This window comes from Culex quinquefasciatus, chromosome 2 (assembly GCF_015732765.1).
Source record: "Culex quinquefasciatus strain JHB chromosome 2, VPISU_Cqui_1.0_pri_paternal, whole genome shotgun sequence".
In the NCBI taxonomy this organism is placed as follows: domain Eukaryota; kingdom Metazoa; phylum Arthropoda; class Insecta; order Diptera; family Culicidae; genus Culex; species Culex quinquefasciatus.
In genome coordinates, this window is record NC_051862.1 from 173,866,363 (window position 1) to 173,890,871 (window position 24,509).

The 24,509-nt window shown below is 33.8% G+C and overlaps 1 protein-coding gene across 1 annotated transcript in view; it reads left to right on the plus strand.

Moving 5' to 3' along the window:
- The first annotated feature begins 282 nt into the window (after positions 1 to 282).
- The window catches only part of LOC6033105 (UHRF1-binding protein 1-like), a 49,709-nt gene continuing 25,482 nt past the window's right edge, over positions 283 to 24,509 (plus strand). Inside the window, 2 exon segments of the mRNA XM_038258502.1 lie at positions 283 to 693; positions 22,909 to 23,110. Of these exon segments, the coding sequence (XP_038114430.1) occupies positions 650 to 693; positions 22,909 to 23,110 (246 nt within the window). The 5' untranslated portion in view covers positions 283 to 649.

Here is a 24,509-nt window from a genome sequence, read left to right on the forward strand (position 1 = left end):
AGAATTTAAGAATTTAAGAATTTAAGAATTTAAGAATTTAAGAATTTAAGAATTTAAGAATTTAAGTATTTAAGAATTTAAGAATTTAAGAATTTAAGAATTTAAGAATTTAAGAACCTAAGAACTTAAGAATTTAAGAATTTAAGTATGTTTATAATTTTTTTTTTTTTTTGGTTCATAAAGCACACCGCGCATATCTGCAGAAGGGCCACCCTGTGTCGCGCGCTGTCACGCAAAACGAAAATGAATCAAAACACAACGCGCGAAACGTCAGAAATTTTCTTCAAAACTCGACCACCTCTCTCCGTCGCTGGACGTGTGTCGAATTCGCTCGCGAAATCAACTTCGATTTTCTGGTTTTGGGGTTTTTATTGCTAAGTTTTTCAAAGTGGTGGATTAAAACTAACGATCGAGGGGATGTGTCGCGCGCTTTGAGTGGTGATGTTTCACCCACCCGGTAGTGCCCCATTTCCTCCTTGCGAAAGTGTGAAAAGTTGTGACTAATTGCTGCTGGAAGTGGCGAAGCAGATTCTTTTGTGTGTTCCCATTGCGTGGCAGTGATTTTCTTTTTTTTGCTTGGCCCTAATTTTGTTTGTGGTGTGTTATCAGTGAAAAAGGCCACCCCAGGAATCGATGACCCGGCGGAATAATGGTGTCTATTATTAAAAATCAATTGCTGAAGCATCTTTCACGGTAAGAAAAGGACGAAATTGTTCTACACTCAAGAAAGAGGAAAGGAATGTCGTTTCAAGGAAGGTCCAAAGTGTCATGTTGTTATCGACCGTGGGAACCCCAACAGGGAGGAGAGGACAGAAAGGAAGAAGGGGGTTTCCCCCCTCGAGCCAGGTACCATCTGGAAGGACAAAATGGTTAATTCTTTCGAGATTAGCGATTAGCTGATAAGCACCTCGTTATCGGCCAGTTAGCCACGCCTTGTCCGGCTGTAGAACGGCGGAATTTGCAGCCGCGGAACACGGGCAAATTGCCATGTTCGGTTGGCCCCAATTGCCACCATTTCCCGCTCTCCCTCCCTCGGTGGCAGTCAGTCCATTGTAATTTCATTATGTCGAGCCACCCTCACTTGAGCCTCCTTCTACTGGTGCTGGTGGCCTTTTTGCGTTGACTTTCGTTGACTCTGGCTCGGCAACAACAACAACACCACTCGCTCGCTCGCTCGATGTGGGAAAAAAGTTTTAATTTATTGGTGTCACCCCGGAGGCGGCGGTCTCTAAACCAAAGAACCGGGAACGGGCTGACGCAGGGCCGAGACTCGGACGAAAGGCCGCATTTCCATGAACTCCTCGAGCGAAAATGGCTAGCTGGCCGGCGGTGGCAGAGACGGTGGTGACGAGCCTGATGTTGTTTTATAATGTTATCTCTGGTCTGGTAGAGAGAGGTTCGTCGGTTTAGTTTTTCGTTTAACTGGGCAATGAAACGAAGATGAATATTAAAATTAACTTATATTTATTTTGAAAAGAGGGCCATGTACCGATAATTTTTCAATTTGAAATTTATATTTTCTTCTTTTTTGTGCGAATTCTCAAATGCTGCCAAAGTTGCTCCAACATAAAAGATATTTTCAAATTTTTATCAAGGATTTCGATTAAAATAAATAAAAATTGTGCTTTTATTTCTGATTTCGACGGCAACATTTCAAAAGGCATCATGTACATTTTGACACTTTCTGGGTTATTGCATATTCCAAAAGTACTCCTAATTAGCTACCTCTTCACCAAAAATGAGCAAAAGGTACTTCAGTAAAGTCTGTTTAATCATAACATTATGTTTATTTTTCTTAAATATAATGACGGAAATAATGTTTTATTGAAAATTGATAATCAAGTATCAATAAAAGCAACGTTTTTCATCGTTTGTTATCAGTAGAACATCTTCTTTTGCTTTTATATTAATATGGGAATTGAAAATGGATGCTCAACATTCAAATGCGTTTTTATCAAAACGCATGGTTTGTACATGATGCTTTTTGAAATGTTGGCGTCGATTTATTATAAAAACTCTGCAGCGATAAAACGGTATTCTTTTCAGTGCTTTAAACATTGTATCGAGGGACGCCAACAAATAGTTTGTAAAGACTTTTGTTTCACTAAAAATCACTTTCAATGATTCAATGAGCTTCCGGAATCGCAAAAAATAAAAGTTCCAGCTAAACTCGATTTTTTCAGCACTCGTTTTATTTATACCACTCGATAAACTGTGTCTGTTCTACCTGAAACTAATAGAAAATGTCTAAATATTGTGCAACAACAAGGCTATAACAGCTGTTTCAATTGGCTCCAACTTTTAAGTCTTTTAAGTACCGTAAACTGGGGTGACTTTGATAGCCCGGGGTGACTTTGATAGGTTTTTCAAATGCCCGTCAAATTAATAATTAAATATTTTTGAGAATTTTGTGTATTTAAGCATTAAGGGAAAGCTTATTATCGAACATATATGCAAAAATGTGACTGTTACATTGGATGTATCAAAAATAGTGGCCAAATCAAATTTCTATAAATGTCACCCCGGGCTATCAAAGTCACCCCAGTTTACGGTATTTTAAGTATTTTAAATGTGCCCCTGTCGGGATTTTAAACTGGTACCTTCAGATCCCCACTTGATGCCTCAAGTATTTTAAATATTTTAAGTATTTTAATTATTTTAAGTATTTTAGGTATTTTAAGTATTTTTAAGTATTTGTAAAGTATTTTATTTAAAGTTTTTGGCCCAGCCCGAAATTCAGGGGGCAAATTTTTTTTTTCAAAAAATTCTGGAATGGAAATTTGAGTGCAAACAACTGACATCAATTTGAAATGCCTTCCCCTGCGTTTAGAATAATTTTTAGCATGTTTGGATTAGTTAAAAACTATTTTGATTTTAATGAATTCTTGATGCATTTTTTTCGCTAAAATATTGGTTGTTGTCAAATCTTTTATTTTTTGAAAACTAATGATTGCATATCAACTGCATAATGCATTTTCCAATGATTTTTTCACTGAAATGTTGAGTCGAGGGACAAAAACAATGAAAATATTTGCATAAACTTTTATTATTGTAAATATTTTGATCATTTTAATTTTTCTATGTGTTTAAATTACTTTAGGTATTTTAGAATTTTTAAGGATTCTCAATTACAGTAGTTGTTCGGTAACTGGGCGTTGTTTAACTGGGCTGCTTTTTAACTGGGCGCTCGATAACTGGGCCGTAGCCCAGTTAAAAAGCAGACAAACGTCAAAAAACCAAAACAAACCAAAAAGACCGAGGGGTTAATGGATGCAAAAATTATATTCAGTAAATAAAAAAACTTTTTTCAAACTTTTGTTTAATTTCAAGTTACAATTAAAGAAATATGAAAGGTAAGCATTGTAAATAAATTTGAGTAACTTTAATTTTTATACTTCATCTGGAAAATATTATGCATCGGTGGTCCCCTCGTTATGTTTTGTTCAACCCAGTTAACGAGCAACATTCGGTGACTGGGCTACGTTACGGACAACTACTGTATTTTAAGATTTTTTGAATTTTAGTGTTTTTTTAATTTTTATATTTTTGGAATAGTCTGTTGATAAACTAGCTTGACCAACCAACAAAAAAAAACCCATTTATTAAATGTTGAAACTTTTTTTTTAATATTTTGTTGACAAACAAAAAAGTTTTTGAAAAAACAACTAGGCTTATAACTAATTTTCCTGAACACTCTCGATAAACTTCATTTCCGTATAGAAAGATTATAATTATTTTTCATAAAATCTTCAAATTGTTTTGAGATGGTTCTTAAAATTTCATAAATTTTCATTAAAATTAAATCTAACATTCGTTAATGTTAATTCTGTCTTCATTTAAACCATAGACTGCAATACACTTATTCTCAACTTGTGCAGTTTGAAAAAAAAATCCTTTGAGGTTCTTCAAAACAACATGTTGTGTCCTTCCACATCCTTATCGTAGAATCGCATAAAAACGCATTTCCCATGCTACAATCAGCTGTTAACTTTCCCAGCCACTGTAGTCCTATCCTCTCCCTTGAAAAAAAAAAAAAAAAAAATGGCTTGCAGCAAACGGGAGACAATTTGCAACAAAATAAAAAAAAAGCAAAAATAAACTCCGCCGTGGCACATTCTTTTTAATCTCGACCGTAACAACCAACCAACCATTCCTGTCGAGTCGAGTTGACTGTTGTTTTTCAGCTCTCTGGAAAACTCTAACCTTTCACGTACACAGAACAGAGAGTCACAGAAACGCACTTGTCCAAAATCTTGGAATTGGATCCGTCGCTCAAGGAAACAGATAGAGCATGAAGTCATGATTCATCCTTACTTTTAAGGTTTAGAATTGGGAGAGACAGTTCGAAGCAGTGCAAAAAAAAAAATCAAAAGACACAATCATCGTTTCAAACTCGTTGCGAGTCGTTCGGCGAGACTTGCTAGGCCACACTGATAATCGTCACTGCAATGAACTTGCCACTTTTGGGTCAATGTTAAGTGGTTTAACAGAGCAAGTTGAGGTCGCGTATGAAAAAGTGTCATTGTAACTACATACAAGTAAAAAGACTAAAATAACTTCTTTTAAAGTCATTATCCTAATTGAGGTGACAAACAGCCGACCGACCAAAAAAGTGGTTCGTGCCATTTTCTCCGGAACCAGGATTCCGTAATGGAACATAAACAGCCGAGAAGGTGAAATACACAACAGTTAACTTTCTTCGTGCAGACCGTAAAACGCTTTGCATACAGCAGCCGTACCTTCGTAAACACCGGAATGGATTAACATTTTAATTAGCCATTCTGTTTCTTTGGATCAGCGCCCAACCGGTATGCATAACCCCTCCGGGAGGAGCAACATTTAAGCTGACAGGAAGGCGGACTGGGCTGGCTGAGAATGGAAGCATGTGTTTGTATTTTTGAAGCAACTAGAAATGTTTGCCGAATACTTCAGAATCTTTGCACGACTTGGCGTCCGGTTCTGCTTGGAAGGAGTTTCTAATGAATTTTTGCAACAATTAGCTTGAAAGCGCTAGCTCAATTATTCATAGAGCTTTAAATTTCCTCAGATTTTATCAAATTCTTATCCAAGAAACATTTGATTTGCGTTTTTATTTTCCTCCAAAAGAATTCAGAAAGAGTTTTGAATTAGAATCTAAATATGAATGATAAAATTTTGTATGCTACATGCTCGATATTTAAAAAAATCCTTTTCTCTGGTTCCCAATTTTGCACCAACCTAATTTCAAGCTCAAAAGATTCTGTTTCGGTCCCTTAAAACATTTAAAAAAATCTAAGATTAAAACGTATTTAGGAAATTTTGCGCTTTTACTAGTAAAACGCAAAATATTCAGAAAATGGGACTTTTTTCCGTAGAACATTTTTTTTTCAAAGGTCGGACCGCGCACTGGACTCACAATCCAGAGGTCGCCGGTTCGAATCCCGCGGCGGGCGCTCTAAAATTCTTTGTGTAAATATGGGTATTCGGCGCCGTCGCTCCGTGCCATACTTTCATACACTTAGAGGAGCCCAGAGCGGCGAAGTCCTTGTAGATAAAAAGTCAACTTCGTTAGATACAGATTTTCGAATATTCACATGCTCATTTTGAATGACCAGACCAGTATGGAGACTTGTACGGAAAAAAATGATGCAAAAAATGATGTTGATAAAATATAAAAAAAAAATCCAAAATCCAATTTTGGCAATACTCAAATTAATTTGTTTATTTTGTGTTCTAGTAATACTTTCTAAAAACTTTCTTTTGCTCATATGCAATCACAAACCAAGGTTGTTAATGATGAAATTATCGAGACTCGATAACGATAACGATAATTCTATCGTTATCGTCGAGACGATAACGATAAACTATCGTTATTTCGACAATTGGGTACTAAAGCCCTATGTAAATGTTTATGTACAACGGTAAAAAACACGTTTAGAAACCATTTCTGATCACTTTTTTTCATTTTAATGCAAAAATTTATTTTTCGAAGACAACATTTTTTCGATGGATCAACTATGGTGCCCTTGGAACGAGCTGTCAAGTAGGAGTTTTTCTGTCAAGAAGGACCACGAGGGTAATTTTTCCATATTGATTTAAAAATCCATTTTAAAATCTTTGTGGTCGTACAAAGGGTCATTGTACTCAGAAAAATAAGCTTTATCGCTGTAAACAATAATATCACCAATCTAAGCTTCATTTTAGGACCCAATTCTATCGGCGATAATGGACTCATACTCATAACTCATTTTTAAAATCTTACTAAATTCGACTTAATTCAGCCAAATCATGTTAAATTTTCAATGTTGTAACTAAGAATATATTTTTGAAAATGTAGTAAGGCCGTTATAAATATATTTTTTCGAATTTTTTTAACGTAATTTGCAACGACCTAAGTTTCAAAGTATAAATACTCAAAATTGTTCACAAAAACCCGTTTTTTCAAAAGTACTTAAATTTTCATATTTTGAAATACGAGTATCAAACAAAACGATTTTTTTCACTTCATTAGATTTTTTTTGATAAATACTAGAATTTTCACAAAATACCGTATTTTTCCGAAAATACTCAAATTTTCAAAATTTTCCATATGTATATCAAACGAAGCGAAATTTGGTACGCTTTTTCTCTTTATTAAACTTTTGTTTGAAAAATACTAAAATTGTTCAAAAAATACTGTATTTTTTCAAAAATACTTAAATTTTATGATTTTCAATATGGGTATCAAACAAACGAAATTGGATATGTATTTTTAGTTTATTGGAGTTTTTTTTATGAAACGCTCTTATTTTCACAAAATACTGTATTTTTCGATAATGCTCAAATTTTCAAAATTCGCATAGAAAGCATCATTTAAAAAAAACCTTACTGAGGAAAGGCTATAAAATCACTCGAAAAATGAACTTTTTAATTAGACCTTTTAGACCTACCGTCATTAATACATATCGACTCAGAATCACCAGCTGAGCAAATGACTGTGTGTTTGGCTGTATGTAGACATGTGTACCGAATCAATGTCACTGGAATAACTCGTCACTGACTGAGCCGATTTTGACCGTATTGGCCTCATTCGATTCGTCTTGGGGCCCCTATTGAAATTTATAAGATTCCGTAAAGTACATCAAAAGTTATGCTTAAAAAACTGCTGTATATAAATTTCACAATTTGCAAAAAGGGTGGTTTTTGCATGAAAACCTGTTATATTATATATTTTTAGAAAGGTTCTGATATGACCTTTCTTGTGGATTAAGAATCTTCAAGATCTGACTTACCTGTCGACACTTACAAGCAGTTTAAAAAAATGGTCTGAATTTACATAACCTCAAATGGTCGAGTCTGATCGCCACGAAAAAGCCGTGTAGAGGGATGCCATTTTCCTCAAAGGCGGTGCCTGTATATTCTTGACAAAAAGTCTGTAGGTAGTTTTTTTTTACTCATCACTTATTTTTATTATGGGACCTCTTAGGTGCTGCGATCACGTTAGCGGAGATCCATAAACAATGTGGACATTTTAGGGGGGTTGGAATTACTTTATAAATGAGAGGAAGGCACCAACCACTTAAAGGTGGATTAAGTAACGTTTTTTTTTGTAATCGAGCAATTCCAGCTCAAATCAGGAATATTTCTGATACTTTTGTACCCGACCCTCTCCGATTTCAATGAAACTTTGTAGACATGTTATCCTAGGCCTATATAAGCCATTTTTGTGCGTATGGAGCAAATAGTACTCGAGAATAACATTTGAGAAGGGCGTAAGGTATTTAAATATTTTTGTATTCTGTAATTTAAAAATTACTGTATCTCAAGCCGTTGCGTCGTATCAAAAAGTGGTCAAAGACAAACTTGTAGGAAATTGGACGGGCTTTCTGAAAAAAAATACACTGAAACAAAAATATACGCCACATCTATGAGATTTTTCAATTTTTTAGATTAAAAGTTAAATTTGAAGGTGATGTCACGATTTTTTTTCGCTCAAAATTTTTGAGGAAATACCCTAAGATGTTACCAAAAGACTGACGAAAAATGCAGGATGGTATGTCTCTCCTAAAAAAATACAAAAATCATTTACAAAAGCTATTTTTTTGAAAAGTGGTCTGAACGTCAAAATTTTTAAAAACCGGTAGTGGGAATCGATTCTCCAGACAATTTTACATAAAAGTCTCCGTATTGACCATTGTCCTATGTCCAATCCTTTGGAAGATACAGCGGTTTTAAAAATAAAAATGTTGAAAAAACGGGATTTTTGGTGGTTTTTGACAATTTCTATATGACAGACTTGGTTTTTCAGTCTCGTAAATATTTTTAACGGAAAGCTCGTCCAATTTCCCATAAGTTTGCCTTTGACAGCATTTCAATTGGATGTAAGGGCTTACAGATATCAGCTTAATTACATTGCTTATAACTGAAAATAGAATATTTTTTTCAGTGTAGTAGAAACCAGGATAGTAAATTTGATTACGTAAATATAAAAACGATATTAATCAAAATGCTGTCAAAGGCAAGATACAGTAATTTTTAAATTACAGAATACAAAAATATTTAAATACCTTACGCCCTTCTCAAATGTTATTCTCGAGTACTATTTGCTCCATACGCACAAAAATGGCTTATATAGGCCTAGGATAACATGTCTACAAAGTTTCATTGAAATCGGAGAGGGTCGGGTACAAAAGTACCAGAAAAAATCCTGATTTGAGCTGGAATTGCTCAATCGTGATTATATGAAGCGTACAAAATTTTGAATGTTTGTTTGAAGCATGCAAAATTTCGCTTCGTTTGATACCCATTGCATGTTTTGAAAATTGTAGTATTTTCGATAAATACGGTATTTTGTGATTTTTTAAGTATTTTCCTGAATTTTTTTTTTAAAAAGTCTGAAAGGATACAACATTTCGCTTCTTTTGATACCCATATTGCAATTTAAAAAAAATGATTTCTTTCGAAAACAATTATAGTATTTTGTGAAAATTTTAGTTTAAAAAAAACACCAATAAAGTGAAAAAGCATACAAAATTTCGATTTGCATTATATAGCATTTTTTTAAATCAAGTGTGTTCGATTGTATATTGTGTTTTTTGTATTTTCAAAATAAAAGAATAGTAAGTAGAAAAGCACACAAAATTTCGCTTCGCTTGATACCCATAAAGGAAATTTGGAATATTTGAGTACTTCCGAAAAATACGGTTTTTTGTGAGCAATTTTGAGTATTTATATACGTTGAAACTTACTACATTTAAAAAAATATATATTCTTGGTGAAAGTAATGAAAATTCAAAACTATTTGGTTGAATTAAGTCGATTTTAGAAAGATTTTAAAAATCAGATATCGTTTGGTAATCGTACTGTACATACATTATCGGTGTTAAGATTATCCACTCATACTTAACAATATCAACAACGTAGATGATTTATTATAACACGAATTAATTTAATATTTTAATCATGATTTAGATAAAATTAGAAGTTTAGTTTTTTTTTGTTTCATTACTTTTTTATAAATATGTGTTTTAAAAAACATCAAACGTAAAAAATTTCGCTAAGGAATTCTTCAAACCAAATAAAACACAAGGCTAGTCCACAACCGGCTTGCCACTCGAGTTCCGTCCCGGGCAGCTTTAGTTACAACATTTTCTACTTTACACCATCGGTTAGTATGTCTACCTATTTACTGGCACATACTTAGTGTGTGCACTTGCTAGTGAGTGCTCTACACACTGACACACACTGCAGTGACCATACATTCACGAGTGAGTAAACATTCTCGCAAACGAAAAACAAAAAGTTGTGCTCAAGTAACAACATGCCGTCGACTGGACAGTGTGATTTACCTGGGGTTTCAAGTTTCTGCGACTCGTCATCGTCGAGTAAATTTATTTGATGTTGATCACCTGATCATTTTTATTCCTGCACAACTTTTGGGAATTTATTCAATTGATTGAACAAGTGAACAATCGCGAGGCCCCAGCAATAAATAGCAATTTTCGGTAGAAAACTTAATTATTTCGATTATAACCCATTTCGATGACGATGGTTCGAAAGTGCTCTCTATAGCCATCAGTCATTATTTAATGAATATTCGGTGGTGAATCGCATTATGACGCTCGACTGGCAGAAACAATTTATTCTGCACTTCGGTGACGTACTTAGCATATCCAGTGCAAACAGAGTGGCATGCGGAGGAGCACTGTAGAAAATGGGTTGTGGAATATCGAGGATATTATTTTTAAAGGACTTTAGAGATTCATTTTTAGCTCGTTTAAAGTAGAGAATCAATTCTCCACGAAAACCGGAAAAGGATTTCATAAGTGTTTTTTTTATTAGAATAAAAAAAATGTGGTCATTGGTTCGTCCATGCAACACTCTTTACAACTTTGACAGCTGCTAATAACAAAATGAGTTGTAAATAGAGCAATTCCAGCTCAAATCAGGAATTTTTCTGGTACTTTTGTACCCGACCCTATCCGATTTCAATGAAACATTGTAGACATGTTATCCTAGGCCCATATAAGCCAGTTTCGTGTGTATGGAGCCAATAGTACTCGAAAATTACATTTGAGAAGGGCGTAATGTATTTAAATATTTTTGTATTTTGCAATTTAAAAATTACTGTGTCTCGAAGCCGTTGTATCGTTTCAAAAAGTGGTCAAAGGCAAACTTGTAGGAAATTAGACGAGCTTTCCGAAAGAATACACTGAAAGAAAAAAACACGCCACTTTAATGAGTTTTTTTTGATTTTTAAGGTTAAAAGTTAGAAGGAGCCCACGTTCAAAATCATCATCAAAATCACTTTTCGAAATAACTCGGTTTTTTGATGATTTAAGCTAATTTACTTTCCAGGTTACTACCATCCACTGAGCTACACTGAAAAAAATATTCAGTTCTCAGTTATGAGTAATGCAATTAGCTTATATCTGTGAGCCCATACTTCCAATTGAAATGTGGTCAAAGACAATCTTATGTGAAATTGGACGAGTTTTCCGGTAAAAATATATACGAGACTAAAAATTAAGTAAGTCATATAGAAATTGCCAAAAACCACTAAAAAACCTAATTTTTCAACATTTTTATTTTTAAGGCCACTGTATCTTGAAAAGTATTGGACTTAGGACAATGGTCAATATGGAGACTTTTATGTAAAATTGTCTAATGAATCGATTACCGTATTCGGTTTTTGAAAAATTTTACGTTTAGAGCACAGTTTCATTATGATTTGTATTTTTTGTATTCTTTAAGGTAGTTGCTACATCCTGCATTTTTCGTGAGTTTTTTTGTAATAACTTAGGCTATCTTCACAGAATTTTTGAACGAAAAAAAAATCGTAGGCTCCCTCTCAAATTTGAAAAAAAAAAAATCAGAAAATTTCATAAAAGTGGCGTGTTTTTTTTGTTTCAGTGTATTTTTTTCGGAAAGTCCGTCTAATTTCCTTCAAGTTTGCCTTTGACCACTTTTTGATACGTTACAACGGCTTCGAGATACAGAAATATTTAAATTACGAAATACAAAAATATTTAAAACACTTACGCCCTTCTTCAATTTCATTATCGAGTGAAGTTGGCTCCATATACACAAAAATGGCTTATATAAGTGTAGGATAACATGTCTACAAAGTTTCATTGAAATCGGAGAGGGTCGAGAAAAAAGTACCTAAAAAAATCCTGTTTTGGGCTGGAATTGCTCAAATACAATTTTTAAAATTAAATTTTAATTTTTTTTTGTGATCACAAAATTTTATGAATTTGTATTTTTTTTTATCGATCAATTATTTTCTGGGTTATTCTGAGACATTTGAAATAAAATGTTTTTGGGTGACACTTAGAAAGCTTCAAGTTTATTGTTTATTTATTTTTCAAACTCAAAATTTTTGCAGTTTTTTTCCAAAAACGGATATTTTTTAAAAATTTATGTAAAGTATATTTCTATTTCTATTCCAATATTACTTTATCATCAAAAACGAGACAAAATTGTGTGTAGGTAGATTTCAGATTTTAATTTAAAAAAATATTTTTTTTTCAAGAAAAAAAATCATTGTTTTATTAAAAGTTCCGTAAACATTAAAGATTTTGATTTATGCTTACTTTTTTTTATTCCACTGCACAGTGGTCCAGGTCGGATTTTTCGATAAATTGCGCCGTTGTGCCGGGTGATTTTTTAATTCTAATTCTATTTTTTGCAGAAATATTTTTGGGAATTCTTTTGTCTTATAAAAAGATGTTGGCTTTGCCAATCCAAGCAATTTTGTCGAAGAAACCAATATTTTATCTCGCAATCTACGCCTTCTTCGACCAAATTTAGAGAAAGCCTCTGAGCAAGCCTTCAAAAATCAGATATCTTGGTTTGAAAATGTCTAATTTTCAAGAAAAAAATGTATGAAACTACCTTAAGGTGAAGCCGTTGATCATTTTCGAAGAAAATTGATCATCACTATAAAATATTCTCTATTAAATTCAATTCAACGAATTTTTACACCAAAAGGAACCAGCATGTGCCGGTTGTTGCCTTCTTGAAGCCACTGAAAGATTTTTTGATCTTAATCAATTGTGCTTCAAAATTTATATAATTTTGTGGCACAGTCATTGATGTCCTAGTTGGCAATCATTGATTAATGACGATTTCCATAACATTACAAGGCGTGGGATAATCGTTACCAAAAGGAATCAGCATGTGTAGAGCACTATTCTAAACAACTTGTAGAAGGAATTTTGTCAAAATATTGAAAGCGACGCAAAATTTATATCTTTGAACGAAAAATCATGACAATGATGGAAGTCTTCACGTTAAAGAAATTCGAAAATTGTTCAACTGTATGTTTTTCCAAATATTTGCCTGCTGAATTTGAATCTGCCCTCAGAATTGAGCCAAACTGTCAAAATATCAATTTTGGGTAGCTATTTCAAAAATTTCAATGTAAATTAACGTGCAATCAACTGAAAACTGGTTAAAATGCATTATCCTGTGTTGATAATTATTTTAGATCGATTCAAATTTAGATTGAACCAGCTGTTTTAAAATTTAGCGATTTCGACTCCTACTCTAGCTTTTTCGACGACTTCGAGTCCTGAGAATGCTGCTACTTTGAGTCCGATTTGGAAAAAGTGAATGGACAGTCACACCTCATATTCGGAACAGTTAACAGATCGGCCAATGTTAAAAATATCATAGAAAATCGATAATTGAACCTAATGAGGTGATTTTACCTTCACGTGAAAGCTTTTCTTGTGATCTTTCAGTTCATGTATTGACCGAAGGTATTTTTTACGTTTTGTATCATTAAAAAAAAAACATTGACCCTTGAAATCCACAAATTCGGAACACATTTTTCCTACGGATGTAAACAAACTTTGACTCTTTCCAGGAGTACATATTAAAAAAAATAACTTCACACACTGAAACCAACGAAACTCAAGCTAAGTAATGTTTTATTGATGGTCTGATAACTGAGGTGTTTTGCTGCTCTGGATAAAATAGTCTTGAAAACCAGTTTCAGTTTGAAAAGGTCTAATTTTATTAGTTAAAAAGCAAGAGAATATCCAAATGAAGATTCTAAAAATAGTAGGTTTGACAGATAAGACGCATTTGCCATGCTATTGACAAATTATCTCAAAAGTGTTCCGAATTTGTGGGTGTTCCGAATATGCGGGATGACTTTATAAATATTCTTTTAAAAAACACAAAAAAACAGAAGAATATTAGCAGAATGCAATAGCTGCTCAGAAATCGAAAATCCATTTGCGATGCATCAATTTAAATATCGTCACGATTATTCCTATAGTTTGGATGGCGTCAATCCGCGCGTTTCTCACGGTGCATTTCATCCACATCCGCACCAAGAAGATGAAAACACGTTCCGGTGGCTCATACCAGGCAGCCTTCGGATTGCAATAGCCTTTCACCAGCCACTCACCCAGGACCACCTATTTGCTCTGGACTTTACTGACACCTCCACCTGACGACAGGACCCTGGCAGCAACAGCGGGGTCGTCTCTGCTGAATTTCTGATGTATATTATTATTATTAATTCCGATGGTTATGGAATAACTTATTACACCCTCTCTGATGGTGATGGGGGGGAAACTGTATCGGTTCGGGGATCGCCGTCTGCACGTGGCCATGACTCAACTTCTGGACACGACTGCCCCGGCACACTGGACAGGAATTGGTTAGCCATCCGAGTAAACGGTACACAGACACCTGCTGCTGCTACTCGTGCGTCCCGACGAGGTGCAACAGCCAGCCAATTCTGGAACGTGAGAATGTTGATGGAGGCGATAGACCATTCATGGCATGGGACAAAAACAGGTAGAGCAGCAGGCCCCGGATACTGTAATCGGTTCACGTGTTTCATCTTTCATCACGGCAACGAAACGGGTCGGAACGACGGATGTTTGACCCCAAAGGTGTGGGAGAAGGGGGGAGAGAGAGAGACAGAGAGATGAGGACAGCACATGAATACCGAAATAACGGAATGAATTTTCATCAGCCAACGGTTCCAGAACGGTGATGGGGTGGGCAAAGGAGGCGAGGGTAGAATTCCTCCGGGGAATGCCGATCCCGGTATAATTATGTTTCGTCAGTCGGAAGATCTATGCATTAGAGCAAAATGTATAACGTTTAGTGATGGCAGTGGCTAGATGATGTACAAGGTAGCGCTTTAAACGAATTTTAAATTGTCGACACAATCGAATTTTTTTGTTCATGGACGGAATTTTTCATGACTGAATTACCTTTTATGTTTTTTGTTACCGTTATTATAGGAGCAATTCTCTCAGATTTCGGTCATTCGAATTTTTTGTATTTTTTAATCCGACTGAAACTTTTTTGGTGCCTTCGGTATGCCCAAAGAAGCCATTTAGCATCATTAGTTTGTCCATATAATTTTCCATACTAATTTGGCAGCTGGCCATACAAAAATGATGTATGAAAATTCGAAAATCTGTATCTTTTGAAGGAATTTTTTGATCGGCATAGTTGTAGGTATGGATGAGTACTACACTTAAAAAAAATTATACAAGGTAAAATTTTGTTGGTGATTTTTAACTTCACTTCTTGTCACTAAGACTTGATTAGACATTTTGCGATCTTTTCGAAAACAATATTTTAATTTTTTTTAAATCAAGAATGACATTTCAAAAAGGCCAAACATTCAATATTACGCCCTTTTGAAATGTTAGTCTTGATTAAAAAAAGAAAATATTATTTTCGAAAGGATTGGAAAATTTCACGAATGGTGGGTTGTTTGGGTGGGACTAAGAAAACATCAATTTTCCTGTTTTTAAAGTTTTGCATGGCAATAGCAACTAAGGGCCGTATCAGCAAAGTTAAAAAAAAAATCAAAATATAGAGGATTTTCTCAGCTTTTCAAAACTGAGCTTTTTTGAAAATGAATAACTGCGACTATTTTCAACAAACTTTTTGATTGCAAAATTGAAAAAAAATTGCTGCCAATATTTTGATTTTTTTTAATAAGTCAGTATTGATTAAAAAATTCATAATTCGGTCAAAGATTTTCTGCACATTCTGGAAATTTCTGAAAAGTTGGTATTTGATGTCCCCTGAAACATATAAGATACTAAATAAAATAAAATAGTGTTTTTTTGCAAATCAAGTTTAAAAAGTTAAATTTAAATTCATCATTTTTTTTACCGCGTATTATTTTTTTCAGTGTAGTCCTTATCCATACCTACAACTTTGCCGAAGACACCAAATCGATCAAAAAAAAAATCCTTCAAAAGATACTGATTTTTGAATTTTCATAAATCATTTTTGTATGGACAGCTGCCAAATTTGTATGGAAAATGATATGGACAAACTAATGATGCAAAATGGCTTCTTTAGGCATACCGAAGGCACGGAAAAAGTTCCAGTAAGATTAAAAAATACAAAAAAAAGAATGACCGAAATTTTTCATGAAGTAAATCAGTAATTCAAGCACGATCAAATTAACATTCTACAAGACTAGCTATTCTTTTCATCTTTTTTCCATCATTTAGCTTGGTAAAACTGGGTCATCAATTACGCTACGAAATACCGGAAACATTGCCGATTGTCTGACCCTCTGCCTTGACTTTAGCAAACTTTGCGCTGTTAACCCTGCTGGAAGTGGCAACACGAGAATAATATCCGGCCACTGACGAGGCTTTATCCTGGGCAAATGAGTTGCTTTCCCGCTTCTGCTTTCGTTGGTCAAAACTGAACTATGTTTAATTATCATTATGAATCCGGGCACTCTTACTGGCAAATGGATGATCACTTCAACAGAATGCATTATTTTCCTTTTTTTCTGTTAAGAACAAAATTAAGATTAACATAGTGTTTCGCATTTTCCAAGAAAATAGAATTTTGAAAAGCAAAATAAATAATATCTGGATTTTTTTAAACAGTAAGTTTAATTATGCTTAGCAAAAGAAAAATCACCTGATCCTAAGGTTTCGTAGAAATGTTTGAAAGCAATAAAGCTGGGCAAACCCCGGCCGGTCTTTGCGGACCAACAACAACGGTCGTATACTTTCATCATTCAGAGCTTCGCCGGAAAACAGAGTGTGTCACATGAGGTTGCTTTTCGCTCACGTTAATTGATTTTCCTGCTTTATTTGCTTATCTTTTCTCTTGGGCTTTGAGAGCAGCAGAAAAAAAAGACCCGACAAACTAACAAAGGTGAGGCAATGCAATTCTGGATTGCAAAACATCTTTATAGAAATTGAAATAAAAAAGAGATTTAAAAACATCTAAATTCAGTAACTCGATTTGCTAGTTCTGCCAAATTTTATTCGCCAAACTGATGGCGCAGCCCAAAATAGGAACCCGGGCCAAAACTGTGGACCATTTTTGGCAACTTCATTATCGCGTTGTTTGGATTATACCTACCAGCCAAGTTAGTGCGGAGCGCTGTCAACCGTATCGTCGCCCACTGTTTCGCCAAAATTCGTCTCCTTTTTGTCGGTGGTGTCAATTTTGGAACCATGCCAAAAACACAACGGCCAGGACCAAGGAAAATGATCCATGGAAAATCGTTGGGTGGGAAAGGGGTGAGTGGAATACGTCGTGTGTATGTGTGGGAGGATATTTTTTTGTGTGTCTCGATTTTGAGAGGCATACAGGAAGACGATTTTCGGCTTATTTCTCTTGAGACAGTGTGATTTTGTGAGTGTGTGTGTGTAGCTGAGTCCATCCCACTGCGGATGTGAATAAGTAATGCAGTTTTGGACGTTCCAATAAGTTATTTTTTGCTTCGATTGCACATGGAATCATGCAGGAAAAGATAAGTACAGTCCAGACTCGATTATCCGAAAATAGTGAGAACAGCTGTTTTTTTTTCAAGGTACCATGATTTTTTTTTAGTAAAATCCTTTTCGATTTGAATTTTTATTTTGTATGTCATTTTTTGTATCAGGAATTCTTGATTTTCAAAATTCATCATTTTTACTATTAAGCTTTTAGTCAAAAACACATTGTTTGTCGCACATTGTAACACCTAAAATTTCAAGGTCGAGAAAAAGAATGAATTTGAATGGAAACTCTCCCTTTTTCTCGAGCTTTCCCTCACAAAACCACCCGGGACTTTATGGGCGTAGCCTTGAAGCACAGTGTGGACATTTACGTTCTTAAAGATTTTGGATTGTACCAGTCAACAATCAAATTGTCTAAGAATATTTAATAGCCCATTGTGGCAAACCCTACAGCGTGGTGCTGACTCGTTATATGTACTATGTTAGTTTTTGTTGGATTTCAGCTACAGTCTAAACTCGATTATCCGGAGTTATCCGAATGATCCAAAGTGTCTCGAAAAAAAACTGGGTAATCGAAGCAAGATTTTTTTTTGTATTTTTCATTATCTTATTTTTGAGATCAACATTGAGTTCAACAACCCCAAATAAGTCAAATTCAAGTGGTTGAATGCCAGTTATTCTTCCAAATGAATATTTTCAATATTCCACTATCGCCGTATTGGCGACCATGGATTAAATATTCCTGTCGGTGTTGGTTAGACTTGAGACTTGACTTGAGCTGTCAAATCTAATAATTTTTTAATGGCCAATGTCAAACTTTTTGAGAAATTCTCTTCGCAGTCGGTCTTTTTCTTCTAATTTTAATTTTTGTATTTTAATCCGGCTGAAACTTTTTTGGTGCCTTCGGTTCGCCCAAAGAAGCCATTTTGCATCATTTGGTTGTCCATATCCATACAAATTTGGCAGCTGTTCATAAATGATTTATAAAAATTCAAAAATATGTACCTTGACGGAATTTTTTGATCGATTTGGTGTCTTCGGGAAAAAACTGTGGTGTTTTTTTATTTCACTTATGTCACTTAAACTTGATTTGCGAAAAAAAAACTATTTTTATTTTTTTTATTTTCTGATATGTTTTAGGGGATATCAAATGCCAACTTTTCAGAAATTTCCAGAATGTGCAAAAATCTTTGACCGAGTTATGACATTTTGAATCAATACTGATTTTTTCAAAAAATCAAAACATCGGTGACAAAAATTTTCTTTCGCTGTAATTTTTTTTCGCTGTAAAATCAAATTTGCAATCAAAAAGTTCTTTAGTAAAATTTTGCACCGTTTTCAAGTTATAACCATTTTTAATAAACTTTTTTAAAAATAGTCGCAGTTATTATTTTTTTAAATTAGTGCCCATGTTTGCCCACTTAAGAAAAAAATATTTTTGAAAAGCTGAGGAAATTTTCTATATTTTGCGTTTATGAACTTTGTTGATACGACCTTTAGTTGCTGAGATATTTCCATGCAAAATTTTAAAACAGGAAAATTGATGTTTTCTAAGTCTAAGTCAACCCACCATTTTCTAACGTCGATTTTTGAGCAACTAATGGTCCGATTTTCAATATTAAAATATGAAACATTCATGAAATTTTCCGATCTTTTCGAAAACAATATTTTCTTTTTTTTTAATCAAGACTTACCTTTCAAAAGGGTGAAAAAATGAATATTACCAATATTTAATTAAAAAAAAAAAAAATTATAATTTTTTATTTAACTTTTTGTCACTAAAACTTGATTTGCAAAAAAACACTATTTTTATTTTTTTTTATTTTTCTATATGTTTTAGAGGACATCAAATGCAAACTTTTCAGAAATTTTCAGGTTGTGCATAAAATCTTTGACCGAGTTATGAATTTTTTAATCAATACTATTTTTTTCAAAAAAAAAAAAACGAAATATTGGTCGCAAAAATTTTTCAACTTCATTTTTCGATGTAAAATCAAATTTGCAATCAATAAGTTTTGTAGTGAAATTTTGATAAAGTGCACCGTTTTCAAGTTAAGGCCATTTTCAGGTTACTTTTTTGAAAATAGTCGCAGTTTTTTATTTTTTTAAAATAAGTGCACATGTTTGCCCACTTTCGTAAAAAATATTTTTGAAAAGCTGAGAAAATTCTTTATATTTTGCTTTTTTGAATTTTGTTGATACGACCCTCAGTTGCTGAGATATTGCCATGCAATGGTTGAAAATTGATGTTTTCTAAGTCTCACCCAAACAACCCACCGTTTTCTAATGTCGAGCATCTTAGCAATGGTCCGATTTTCAATGTTAAAATATGAAACTTTCGTAAAATTTTCCGATCTTTTCAAAAAAACATTTCTTCAAAAATTTAAAGCCAAGACTAACATTTTAAAAGGGCGTAATATTGAATATTTGACCCTTTTGAAATGTTAGTCTTGATTTAATTGTTTTGAAAATCACGAATTTTTCATATTTTAACATCACGCTCAAAAATTTCAAATTTCACGGGGACTTTAATTTTAGAATACCAAATTTCACGGAAATTTCGCGAAACGTGAAAAATATTAAAATAATTATCTCAGAAACTACTTTTCATGCTTGTTTTCAATAAACTTAAAAATATCATAACCTTATTTGAACGGGACACTAAAAAACTTATAGTAATTTATAAAAAATTACACGTACAGCCATTTATTGAGCTGCTTTTAATGTTCGACTAGTAGAGCTAAACAGTTTTCGCTGATTTGCTACTATTTTATCCTTTACATTTTATTGATTTTTTTTATCAAAGCCAAATTAAACAAAACAATCCAACAATTAAAATATCGTTTTTTGCGACATTTTGCCCAACTGAAAATATTTTTTTGAGTTTTCATCTCACTTTCAAAAAATAAATTTCCAATCAATAGGCAAAACTAATTTAATCTGTAACGAAATTTTCAAAATGTTATTAAAAATACGAACAGAAAACAAACATTTTTTTTAATTTCCACGGGAGCCATTCACGCAAATAATCAAATATCGTGAAAATTAAACAGGTGAAATGTTCTTAAAAGGTGACTTTAAAGATAAAAAAAAACTAAATTGAAAAAAATAATAATAAATAATAACTAATAAAAAATAAAAAAGTTCAAAAATTGAATTTCCGAGCCATGTTTAAAACATTTCAATGAAAAAAGTGTTTTAAAATGCACTAACCAAGTAACATTTTAGGCTTTATCAAAGCTGTCACAACCGCTATAAAACCTATCAGCCAAAACCAAAATTAAAACCCCTTAGTCGTAACAAACTCTCCAGAACCTTGATAAACCCCACTTAAAACCCAAAAGGACCTCCGCAAAGGGTTGTTACGGCCTATTTATAATACCTACATAGGAGTTTAAGGCTTTACAACTGAATCCTAACAACATCCTCAAAGCCTATATAAACTTATGATATAAACTTTGAAAAATATTTGCAACGGCCTAATTGATTTCTAAAAAAAATCAAAATAATAACACAATAAAATAAAATTTAACAAGTTTCGATTGAAAAATACAGAATTTATAAAAAACAAATGCGAGATTTTTTTTTTCTTTGACTGATTTTTGTCAACATCTACCAAGTTTTCACTGCATTCACTTCTTAGTAAATGTTCTATCAATTTCATGTTAATGTAGGTTTTGCTAACAATTTTTCAAATGGTTAATATCACACTTTTCAATTGAAAACTAATAAAATTTACATAAAAAGTCATCAATGAATGTAATTTTGTTTATGTTATTATTTTAAAGAATTGATTTGAAAAAATTGACAAATTTCACGGGATTTCACGGAAATTTTCAAATTTCACGGGATTTCACGGAAATTTTCAAATTTCACGAATTTCACGCTGTCCGTGAAATCGTGAAAATTCACTAACCCTAATAATGACATTAAAAAATGTTGGGTTGTTTGGGTGAGACTTGGAAAACATCAATTTTCATGTTTTTAAACCTTTGCATGGCAATATCTCAGCAACTGAGGGTCGTATCAACAAAATTTAAAAAAAGCAAAATATAGAGAATTTCCTCAGCTTTTAAAAAATATTTTTTTGCAATTCCGTCGTGAAACTATTTACTTTTCCTGTCATTCTTGAACGACGAAATAGCCTACTTTTCTGTACCAGAAATAACAGAATCGAATAGCAACACTTTTCAAAATAAATGCTGAAAAGTTCTACTTTTCAGCACTGAAATGGGTGCTGAAAAGTTGAACTGTTCAGCACTTGTTTCGAAAAGTAACACTTTTCAACATTTTTTTGATTTGAACGATTTATTGACAAAAAAATGAAAATTTGACATAAAATTTCACTCAGCGTGTGTTTTTTGGAATTGCAAAAAATGTTGTATGGAACTCGTTGCAAAACTTGATTTTTTCAGCACTCTTCGTATTTTTCCAACTCGGTGCACCTCGTTGGATAAATGTACGACTCGTGCTGAAAAAATCCTCTTTTTGCAACTTGTTGCATAAACTACTATTTTTCAAAGGTGGGCGAAAATGTGCACTTACTTTAAAAAATGAAAAATTGCGACTATTTTGAAAAAAGTTTACTAAAAATGGCCTTAACTTGAAAACGGTGCACTTTATCAAAATTTCACTACAGAACTTATTGATTGCAAATTCGATTTTACATCGAAAAATGAAGTTGAAAAATTTTTGCGACCAATATTTCGATTTTTTGAAAAAAAAATAGTATTGATTAAAAAATTCATAACTCGGTCAAAGATTTTATGCACAACCTGAAAATTTCTGAAAAGTTTGCATTCAATGTCCTCTAAATCATATCAAAAAATAAAAAAAATTAAAAATATTGTTTTTTTTTTTGCAAATCAAGTTTTAGTGACAAAAAGTTAAATAAAAAATCACCAAAAATTTTTTTACATTGTATAATTTTTTTCAGTGTTGTCCATATCCATACCTACAACTTTGCCGAAGACATCAAATCGATCAAAAAAATCCTTCAAAAGATACAGGTTTTTGAATTTCCATACATCATTTTTGTATGGCCAGCTGCCAAATTTGTATGGAAAATTATACGGACAAAATAATGATGCAAAATGGCTTCTTTGGGCATACCGAAGGCACCAAAAAAGTTTCAGTCGGATTAAAAAATACAAAAATTAAAATTTAAGAAAAATTACCGATTTCGTAGAGAACTGCTCATAAGGAAATTTTTTATAAATGCACATCGATTATCTTATCTGTTCAGAAGACAATACATTTATTCATCCAATTTTCTCCACATGCTTACCGCCTAATGTGCGTTCACTTCAAACGGTCCTCCCCTCAAACAATAGCTTTTTACACATATTGCTCGTACCCAAATACGCCGCTGTGACGCAAACACCTGTTTGCGACGACGCGCATCGCGTGCTGCAGAATCGTGCCTATAACTGGAGAAAATACGTTCCGCCGGTCGGTCGCTCACGTGCCCTCGAAATGTCTGTCACCCCAATATTGGGAACGGGGAAGTTGGGGATATTTTGGGCAGGTTTTTGCTTGGATTTGACTTTATTTTTAATATATCACAAACTCCCCTACGAAACAAATTTGTGCAGGTTCCGCGAACGACCTTCCACCCTCGCCAGCCCATTTATTTATTTAGAATTACCATACAATATCTTTGACTCAAGAACGCGTTTTTGCTCCACCCTTTTTCCGCCCCCTGCAGGTACACCAAGAATTTATCGCCGGACAAGGTGAACCTGAGTGCGTTCCGCGGCGAGGGCGAACTCTCGAACCTGCAGCTGGACGAGAATGTGCTCACCGATCTGCTCGAGCTGCCCTCGTGGCTGCGGCTCACGTCGGCTTGGTGCAATCACGTGTCGTTCCGAATATCCTGGACCAAGCTGAAAAGCACCCCCATTACGCTGGTGAGTAGACTCTATAGTAGTGCAGGTGGGTCACCGGGATAATGTGACCCGGGCTTCAGTTGTTACAGTAGGTGTATAAATATATAAACACAAGGTGGTGCACCAACTCGCGGCCGTATAACAACTATACAGTTAATCCTTGTCGCGTCGACGTCGCCGTTCTCGTCCGTGGCGGGAATAGCCACCACGTGAATGAATTTATTGTCCCCTCAGCCACCACCACCACCCCCTTTGCAAACCACGCTTCTTGCTCGCGAGCTGTTTGGCTTCTTGGCTTCTTGACTAAGTAGAGTGCGAGAATTTCCTCAAGCGGAAAAAAGATTTTATGTGCTGCATAATGTATGCGCAATGTGTACTCAATTTAAACCTCTGCTGGTTCTCTCATCAGCTCGAAAAGGAGGAGCGTTAACTGGATTGCAATGCAATGCGACGGGAGGGTGGGATAGTTTCTTCACTTCATTGGAGGGAACGTCGAATTAGGGGATTCGAGAAATACGTATTATGAGCAGCTTTAATGTTAGAAGCATTTTTTTATATTCTGCAGCTTAATTCAAATAAAAACTTTCAAAATTTCTAAAAAACTTTAAAGCATTAAAATTCCAGTGAAAAAAAATGGATGGATGCTTTAGATAGGCTTTTGTAAAGCAACTTAACGCTTTATTCAAAGTATTGACCAAGAAAGTATGAATTTTTAAACATGGAAAATCATACTTGAGGCCAAACAATGAATATTACGCCCATTTAAAATGTCAGTCTTGATTAATTTTTTTTCAAAATATTTTTTTTCGAAAAGATCGGAAAATTTCACGAATGTTTCATATTTTTACATTGAAAATCGGACCATTAGTTGCTGAGATATCGTCATTAGAAAATGGTGGGTTGTTTTGGTGAGACTTAGAAAACTTCAATTTTCGTGTTTCTTTTTCTTAAAGCGGCTGTATCTCAGCAACCCGAGGTCCAATCTTCAATGTCTCTTAGACAATTTTATAGTAAATTTTCTGAACTTTTCAAAAAAAATATTTTTAGAAATGGTCGCTCATGGTCACTATTTTTAAAAATCGAAAAACTGCAAATATTTTGCTAAAATCAAACTTTCGGTGGCTATATCTTGAAAACGAAGCCCTTTATCAAAAAAATTGTAAAGTAGGTTTCGATTGCAAATTCAATTTTGCATTAAAAAATAACTTCAAATTTGTTTTTGCATGAAATTTGGATTTTTTTTACAGAAATCAGATTTTTTGACCATGTTTCTCTATAGCTCAAAAGTTGCGGATTTTAGTCCCCTAAAACATATCAAAAAATCTCGAAAATCAAAAAATACGTATTTTGGGAAATTGAGTTTTAGTGAAAAAAAGGTTGATAAAAAAATCTGCAATTTTTTTTCCGTGTACATATTTTT